This window comes from Daldinia caldariorum, assembly GCF_022478825.1.
Source record: "Daldinia caldariorum strain CBS 122874 unplaced genomic scaffold F4812scaffold_1, whole genome shotgun sequence".
In the NCBI taxonomy this organism is placed as follows: Eukaryota; Fungi; Ascomycota; class Sordariomycetes; order Xylariales; family Hypoxylaceae; genus Daldinia; species Daldinia caldariorum.
This window is the reverse complement of record NW_025953037.1, coordinates 212,691-220,955: the sequence shown is the minus strand read 5'-3', so window position 1 is coordinate 220,955 and position 8,265 is coordinate 212,691. Positions and strand designations below refer to the sequence as shown.

General features: G+C 49.0%; 5 protein-coding genes across 5 annotated transcripts in view; 4 read left to right on the top strand and 1 right to left on the bottom strand.

Moving 5' to 3' along the window:
* F4812DRAFT_2439 (Aldo/keto reductase) overlaps window positions 1-485 on the top strand; it is a 1,752-nt gene extending 1,267 nt beyond the window's left edge. The window contains exon 3 of the mRNA XM_047930660.1: window positions 196-485. Within this exon, the coding sequence (XP_047794520.1) occupies window positions 196-425 (230 nt within the window). The 3' untranslated portion in view covers window positions 426-485. The remainder of the gene's footprint in view (window positions 1-195) is intronic.
* Window positions 460-1,362, top strand: F4812DRAFT_407788 (uncharacterized protein). The gene is made up of 2 exons (XM_047932324.1): window positions 460-482; window positions 672-1,362. Exon 2 carries the CDS (start codon window positions 915-917, stop codon window positions 1,152-1,154), a length of 240 nt encoding a protein of 79 aa, XP_047794519.1. The 5' UTR covers window positions 460-482; window positions 672-914; the 3' UTR covers window positions 1,155-1,362.
* A 338-nt stretch (window positions 1,363-1,700) lies between these two features.
* Window positions 1,701-3,945, top strand: F4812DRAFT_407787 (uncharacterized protein). Its single transcript, XM_047932323.1, has 2 exons — window positions 1,701-3,039; window positions 3,111-3,945. The coding sequence occupies exons 1-2, from the start codon at window positions 2,292-2,294 to the stop codon at window positions 3,221-3,223; spliced, it is 861 nt and encodes a 286-aa protein (XP_047794518.1). The 5' UTR covers window positions 1,701-2,291; the 3' UTR covers window positions 3,224-3,945.
* Window positions 3,946-4,567: 622 nt separating this feature from the next.
* Window positions 4,568-6,770, bottom strand: F4812DRAFT_2296 (sorbitol dehydrogenase). Its single transcript, XM_047930516.1, has 4 exons — window positions 6,075-6,770; window positions 5,611-5,990; window positions 5,079-5,499; window positions 4,568-5,019 (listed from the first exon to the last, which is right to left on the bottom strand). Exons 1-4 carry the CDS (start codon window positions 6,126-6,128, stop codon window positions 4,717-4,719), a joined length of 1,158 nt encoding a protein of 385 aa, XP_047794517.1. The 5' UTR covers window positions 6,129-6,770; the 3' UTR covers window positions 4,568-4,716.
* A 518-nt stretch (window positions 6,771-7,288) lies between these two features.
* Window positions 7,289-8,136, top strand: F4812DRAFT_448873 (NAD(P)-binding protein; the record flags this gene model as incomplete). The annotated part of the gene is made up of 2 exons (XM_047935906.1): window positions 7,289-7,411; window positions 7,477-8,136. The coding sequence occupies 2 exons, from the start codon at window positions 7,289-7,291 to the stop codon at window positions 8,134-8,136; spliced, it is 783 nt and encodes a 260-aa protein (XP_047794516.1).
* Window positions 8,137-8,265: the final 129 nt, after the last annotated feature.

Below are 8,265 nucleotides of genomic sequence, written 5' to 3'. Positions count from 1 at the left end.
CCTGCGTGGCTGTTACCACGGTCGCCCAGTGTCAGGGTGTTTGCCCTGCAACGAACTTGCTAACCCACCACGTTCCGCTTTTCTCTACCACCTAATCTGCCCCCCCCCCCCCCCCCCCCTTGTCTCCTATTACTTGTAGTGTTTCACCTGATAACACAACGACACCTCCTACGAATACTGACGACAAAAAAACAGTTGCCAGGGGCGCCACCGTGCTAGCCAAGTCGGTGACCGAGTCGCGCATCAAGGCCAACCTCGAGATCGTCGACCTCGACGCCGAAGACGTGCAGATCCTGAACGACTACTCCGCCAGCCTCGCGAAGGACGGCAAGGTCCTGCGCTACGTATACCCCCCCTTCGGCATCAACTTCGGTTTTCCGGATAAGAAGGAGGGCAGGAGTCTACCGAACGGCTTTGCGGGGTGAAATGATGTGCGGCGCGATTGTTGTCGTTATTGGGCCTCTGCGCTATCATTGTATTAGGTAGGTAGGTACCTATCGTAAAGGGGGCGACGGCGGCTGGGTTTAGCGTGTTCGTAGAGAAATTACTTTTTAGTCACTTGTGCTAGAGAGATGTGCCTGGTGCTAGGAGCTGAAAAAGTGACTTGTCTACGGTGCGCGAGGTCGCGAATCAGAAGGCTCAAGCTAATGCATATGATGTTGTACCAAAAGCAAATACGACAGGTCCCAGCGAGAATTCCCGTCACCCTTGTGTTACTGACAACTATCATTGCCTTCGAAAAGCGGTAAATATGAATAATCATCTTGCGTCGATCAACTCCCATGTACATATCACCCCAAGAACGCTCAGAGTTAGGCCAAGTCTATCAAAAGTTTCGCGGCTGAAAGTGTGGAACCGGTGAGGACTTCTAGGGGGTTACTTGGAGTCCGGTCTTGAGATCTACCGAGTCCAAGATGTCAACTTCCATAACGCAGTCTTATCCTACACTCGGGGCCGTCCGATGCTCGAAAATTTCAAAGATGAACTCCCCGCACACGATGGTTTTCGGTGGTCAACGCGTGCCGATTGGATTGAATTTGAATGATGCCCTCCAACATATAAACCTGGAACCTGGTATAGCCCGGGCTTGTTCTACGTACCAGGAGGCGAATATAGCACATCTGCATGGAAAGTATTGCTCGGCGAGGCTTTGAGGTTGGACAGGATGAGCTATACCTAGTTCTGCCATCATAAAGCGAGTTACATATGTCTTAAGTTAGGTACCCTTGGAGATATTGACCCGTTGCCATGTGGTAAGCAATCTAAATAGGTAAGATTGGCCCATCATAGCATACGCATAATATATGCTTTTTAAGTATATACCTACCTAGGAGGTATATATATAGTAATTAATTACCTGATACTTGGCTCTCATGGTCGAGCAAGAGGCGCCACGTGCGAATGATGATCGGATTATTCGGTCGATTCAGCCTGATACATGTTGGTATGGAATATCCGACAGTGTTCAACCCTTACTCGGTGGATCCGTCAAAGTCAGACGAAGCCTCGCGGGGAGGTAAGACACCAGTGACATGATCTTCTTTTCATTGGTACCGAATTTGTATATTTTATCGCGACATAGAACCTTTCGAGAGGAATGTCTCAGTGCCACGAAGGCACATATGGTGGCGAAACGAAGTAAGAACTTTATTTAGTTGGAGATCTGAGTAATATCTCGGTAGTCTGTGTATCCCATCCATGATTACATGTGTATGCCACAATCCAGCTAGCGTTTGTCATACAACTCATACCTAACAATAACAATGAAGCCGCTCTAAATATATCGCCATGTAGAGAAACAATATCTACTCCTAGCCTGAGTGGCGAAAGGATGCAGAGGAAGGGAGACTATGGTAAAAAAGAAAGAAACAGGCTTACAGATACTTACATCTAGCTTGTAGCTATACTTCATGGAGAGAGCTCTTGAATGAATCCTACCCCTGTATCCCCAGCTGATAGCCTTGGGACTAACTGGCAGACTGGTAAATGAGACACATCCCAAGTGAAGGTCATGGGCGCCTTTGCCACCGAGAACTGCACCTTCTAAGCTTATTCTCTTTTGGCCTATACCCTACTATAGTCTTCACGATCGTTAAGTTATCCTAAAATTTGAATTGAGGATGATGTGGCGAGGCATCGGAGCCGCGTTACACGACAAATGGACCATCAAGGTCAATATAAAAACGAAAGTGTAGACACTACTGAGGCAAAGAAGAAGGGAATCAGCGGACATTCTAAAGTGTTCAATACAATCAAATCCTTAGTACCGAATTTGGTCTCCAAACTTCATCATGCCTTTCGAAGAGAACTTCGAATTCGACGCTGCCCGCTACCGCGAGGAGGTTAAGGGCTTCGCCGTCGCGAGGCTTCAACAGCAGGAGATCGCCATGGGGCGTAAATACCTCGCAGGCGGCTTTGCGACTGGTTTCGGGCTAAGCAGCGCGGTATTTACCGGAGGGCTGAGCTTACTTTTGGCCGGCTACAAAGGCCGGAGCACGTACGTGGCCAGCAAGAAGCGCGAGATCATCCAAGCCGAGCTTCGCAGGCGCAATCTGAAGACCCGCCATATCACCGCCAAAGATGCTGCCATCTCCTGGTCCATCGGGGCGATGGCGGCTTTAATCGGCATGGAGGTGGGCGACTTCACCGAGGGGATGACCAACATCAACGACATGGGCGCGGCGCTACCCGACGGCGCGAACGAGAGCACCGGGCTGACAGCCGATCCGGGGAAGGCGGCGGAGGGCATGGCCGGCCAAGTCCAGCAGCTGGCGGCGCACGTTGCAGGCGACGGGGCCGCAGGCGTGGCTACGCAGGTAGCGGCGGCGGATACCGTTGCTTACCACGCCGGCATGGTCCAAGCGAAGATCATCGAAGAGCACCTCGCCAACGAGGCGACGGAGGCTACGTTGGTAGCTCTTACGGATCCACCCGAAGAACCGAAGCCAGGATGCTCGCATACAAAATCCAGAGTCCAAACTGAAAGTCTCGGTTGTGATAGGTGTAGCGAAGGCATCGAAAAGGGGCATTGCTACTGGCGTAAGTTTTTTTCCTTTTTTTCCAAATAAAGGTTCTCGGCATGTCTCGACTAAATTGTATATTGCTTCTAGACTGCTGCGACTGCTCCGGCGACAATTACGACATCTGCATCAAATGCAGAACAAAAGGTGCTGCGTGCAAAAACAAAAACCACAGTTTGAGAAAGCTTCAGGTGCCGACTTAGTCTAAGATTAAAATACACCCACCCTCTCGGTTTACCTGGTATAATAAAGGTCTTAAGGTTTAGATATTACAGGATATACGACGGTTAAGGGCTTCATACGGATCCGGAGTTGACATTGTTATTTTTCCTTGGATTATGCTATAAAATATACCTCCTATGAATATCTTCAAAGCCAGTTAGCAATATTTAATTTATACTATCGCATAAGTCTAAAGGTACGGGTACTATATATACCGTAATGGACGCAGCCGGGTTGGCGTTGACAGTGACAGGTTGTGTTCTAAAGTTGGTAGCCTTTTCCATCGACTTCGTTGCCAATGCGAAGGAGGTCTACCATAATGGTGCCACGACGCGAACGCAATTCTCCTCGTTAAGACGTATGGGATCCCTCCCTTGCGCCCACGTACTGATGACAATGACATGCTACAGCTGGTTTTATATGTAATGAAAAGGGCTAGAGAACCGCAGCACGTCAACAAGCAATTTCACCCCGACGTCATCCAAGAGCTTGATTCTTCCGTGGACATGTATTTTACAAAGCATGGAAGCCAAACTGAGGCAGGCGACAGCTCTGGACAAAATACTGGCAGGATGCTGGTACACTGGTCTGATTATTGGCATAGGTATCTCGAATGCATAGCTTCGCCCAGTTCGGAGATTGGTATTTCTTACCCACCTTACGATACTCATCCAAACTTCCTATCGTTTGCGCTCGCAAGTGGACTCGACTCCTATATTACGGAATGCGTCGAACGCCATGGTCCTGGAGTTCTCGCGAAGGAAGGTCTTTCACTTTTAGGACATGCTCTATGCTTTTCGTACTATGGCGATCCTCGCGCAAGTATGGCAAAGCTCTTTTTAGATAATGGGTGTTGCCCGCAGCAAACCTTCGAAAACATGACAGCTTGGAGTTGGTTCTGGCACGCACTGGCTCACCAAGCTATTGGGGGGTTCCCCGTTCTTCTAAGAAGGTTTCCCGACGCCATCGAAATGATGAGGTTGATGCTTAATGCTGGCGCGGAACCAAACATCTTCATACCGTGGATAGTCGCGTACCTAGATCATGGTTCTACTGCTGCCGAGTGGGACTATTGTACTCCGCTGTCAGCATTGACTCGCTTGTGAGCATGGCTCTTAGCCGAGAAGCCGATGAAAAACACTAACCAGTCACTGGTTGATGAAATCAAAATCCTGATCAATCTGTTGAAAGAGAATGGTGGCATCGAAAAAGCAACGGGTCTAAAGGTGAACCCGAACTTGGCACAGCAAACGAGAACGATGCTATAGGATAGTAAGGCTAAGAGTTCATGGCGCAGGAAGCCGCTTGTATTGCATTGGGGTATGTCGTTTTAGGATTCTTATAAGTCAGGTGCTATCGAGTTCAGTTCTCAGTGTTAGTGCCTGGAACTTCGGGAGATGGATGGCTCTTCAGTGTGTTTAGTATAGGAGGAACTCTGATACTCTCTGTCTAATCTTGAACAAGTAGCGCCCATCTACTGTGTCATATCAACCATAACCTTGATAACTAAATCCCCCTTTTCGTCTTTTACTTTGGCGGCAGTCTCAAACGCGCCAGGTACATCATCTAAACCCCGGAACCGATGCGTGACGAGTTTTAGCACGTTAGGTAGCACAGGGTTCCCGCTTGCAAGCAGCTCGATGGCTTCGCGATATGCGTTGGCGTATCGGAATACACCGACTAGGTCGACTTCCTTGAGAGACGCGGCCATTATGGGTAGTGTTTGGACAGGCATGCCCATACCAATGATCATTATTTTTCCACCGGGTTTCGTCGCCTTCCAACCTCGTTAGTTTTTTTCATAAAGGGGGTCGTATAGAAAAGGAGAAATCATACGTATATAGCCGCTTGCATGCATGGCTCAACACCTGTGCATTCGAAGGTTACATTGACTTCGCCAAGGACATCAGCACTTCCCTTGACGTTTAACGATTTCAGCTTTTCAGCTAGATCTTGTGCGTATGCCAGTTTATCTTCAACAGTTTCAGGCCTCGAGTTTGAGGTTGGTACCGTGAATGCAACGTCGGCAAATCCGTTATCGACGGCGAACTTGACACGGTCCTCAAGTATATCCGCTATAACAACTGTCTTGGCTCCAGCTACCTTGCTGACAGCCGCGCAAAGCAAACCTACGGTTCCAGCACCCAAGACTAGTACAGTCGATCCAGACTTCAACGCAGCGCGGTTCCGGGCGTGTATCGCGACGGAAAGGGGTTCTACGAGAGCTCCGTGCTCTAAGGATAGAGTATCTGGTAATCTAGGTAGGAGACACAAAGATTAGGACCCTAAACAAAGATAGTTGGCAGGAAAAAAAAAGAAGTATCGAACTATCACGGTAATCATATATCTTATGATATTGTATACATACTTATGGCACCACCTAGCTGGGTGGTTAATCTTGTCCTGCAGTGTCCCTTGGGCATGTGGGAAAGCCTTAGCAGAACTGCGGAAGCTCATGCCCTTGCAGAGGTTGTAGCGCCCTCCCCGACATAGATCGCAGACCTCGCAGGGCAGACCGACTTCAAGCGCGACGCGGTCGCCAACCTTTAAGGATGATGCGGACGAACTATTCCGACCCACGGCGACAACGGTCCCGGCGGACTCGTGGCCTAGGGTTAACGGCTCACGCACCTCAATCGTGCCGTTCCGAAAATGCCGGAAGTAGTGCAGGTCCGAGCCGCAGAGGCCGGTCATCTGCACCGCTACCTGGACTTCGTCGGAGGCCGGCTCCGGTAGCTGGCGGATTTCCTGTTGCGCTCGTTAATTTAAGGGTCAACAAGGTTCTTCCGAACCCATCTTTTGCTTCGGGCCTATTCCGAAAACAGAGCTTACAACTCGGAGATCTCTCGCCCCATGGAGGACGGATGCTTTGATATCACTGGTCATGATATCTTGGTATTGCGGGTTTGTTTTCAGGTTAGAAAGATACCTATAGGGACCTAGGTATAGTATCGTTTTTGACTTTGAGTATCTGATGAATTGTTACAGGTTTGTAGGCTGCCGGATATCTTGACAGAAGTAAACAATAGAAAAGCACGAGGAACTGTGAAATATTACATTAATTATGAGACTGGGCAGTGCTCTTGTCAATATTGAATGTTTCTATACCAGGTATCTACTTCTACATCCTACAACTTGGAATACCTTAGGGGTAGGAAACAGACCCCGGTCCTAATCTACCTCCTAACTTCGGCATGATCCTAGGAGCGATCGCGGCTGAATAGACGCTGCAGGAACCAGTGAATTCTATGTTATTGTGTACCAGGTAACTACCTACATTAAACAAGACTTCTTAGCGGCGGAAGAGAATAAGGCAGGACATGCAGATAGTGCCACCTCGGTCCACGCTACAATAATAAAGGGCAGAAGGAAACCGTGTTGAAGGCGCACCATCGGTCCACTGTGGGGAGAACCGGTAGAATAGCGCTTTCGTCTTGTCCGTTTTGTCTAATGCCGGCGAAGTATGCTAAATCTCGGGGGAAATAGTCGTTTCTGGTCGAACCATGTTCGTGGAAAAATTATTTCTTACCCCAATCTTCATCCCCATTTACCCCGCTTACAACGTTCCCAGGTGGAATTGAGGAGGGGGAGGGGTTGATGTCTTGAGGGGCCGAGTTATCGCCGACTAACACCACGAGAACCGGAGGAGATCTGTCAAAAGGAGGTAGCTACCTAACCTAACAATCGCGACGTATTTTCTTTTTAGGTTAACTGAATTAGTTCCAATAGCTCAGAGAAAGATAAAAACGCATTAGGCAAGAGGAAACTAGAATATTCTCAAGAGATTCCCCTAATCTATAAGTTATAGATGTTCTCTTAGATACCTGTCTAATATTTACTTATGCTTGTATCGGAGGAATAGTCGCTTCTTTGAAATCCAATCTCGAACTTACCAAGACATTGGGTTAGCACTAGTAATATTAGGTACGGAATAGTAAAGACCCAGGAGGTAAATAGGTTAGGAGGCAGTTCTGGTCTACTGTGACGCAACCTCTCGGACTCCTGAGTAAAATCGATAGTAAGCCAGAATTTTTTCCTTCCAAAACATGACGGATGCGTTGTTCTCGCTTAAAGGCGAGACGGCTGTTATCACTGGCGGCACGAGAGGAATTGGACAAGCTGTTGCCATTGGACTTGCAGAAGCGGGTGCGGATATAATCTTGGTTCAAGTATGTACCTAAACCTAACGGAATATGACAACTGTCATCCTGATGAAAGCTTACCATCTGTAAAGCGGTCTACAGCATCGACTGAGACCAAAGATGCCATCGAAGCTCTCGGTCGCAAAGCCCACATATACACAGCCGATCTCGCCAACGCAGAAGATGTAGCAGGCCTGATCCCACGTATTCTAGCGGACGGACATACGATACGAATCCTCGTGAACTGCGCGGGCATTCAGATTCGACATGCGCCCGAAGTCTTCCCCGACGCTGACTACCGCGCGGTTATGGGCGTCAACGCGGACACAGTATTCACATTAACCCGGGACGCAGGCGCGCACATGCTCGGTCTCGAACCCTCCGCCGTAACGGGCCGGCGCGGCAGTATCATCAACTTCGCGAGCCTGCTCTCGTTCCAGGGAGGACTCAACGTGCCCGCGTACGCCGCGAGCAAAGGTGCCGTGGCGCAAATGACGAAGGCTTTCGCGAATTCGTGGACGCAGAAGGGCGTCAATGTCAATGCTGTGGCGCCCGGGTACATCGCGACGGAGATGAACACAGCTTTGATCAATGACGAGGAGAGAGCGGCGAGCATTGGTGCGAGGATTCCGGCTGGGCGTTGGGGAGATCCGGATGACTTCAAGGGCAGCTCTGTGTTTCTGGCTAGCAAAGCGAGCGCGTATGTGAGCGGACATACATTAGTGGTGGATGGTGGATGGATGGGTCGGTAAAACGAGAGCGACGCATAGCAGTAAAAGGACACCCTATTAGGGGATTGCATCAAGAATCAAGATACTGAAACTAGATGTAAACAAAAACCGAGTTATATGTTATATAATAACACAATTTTACCCTTAAAG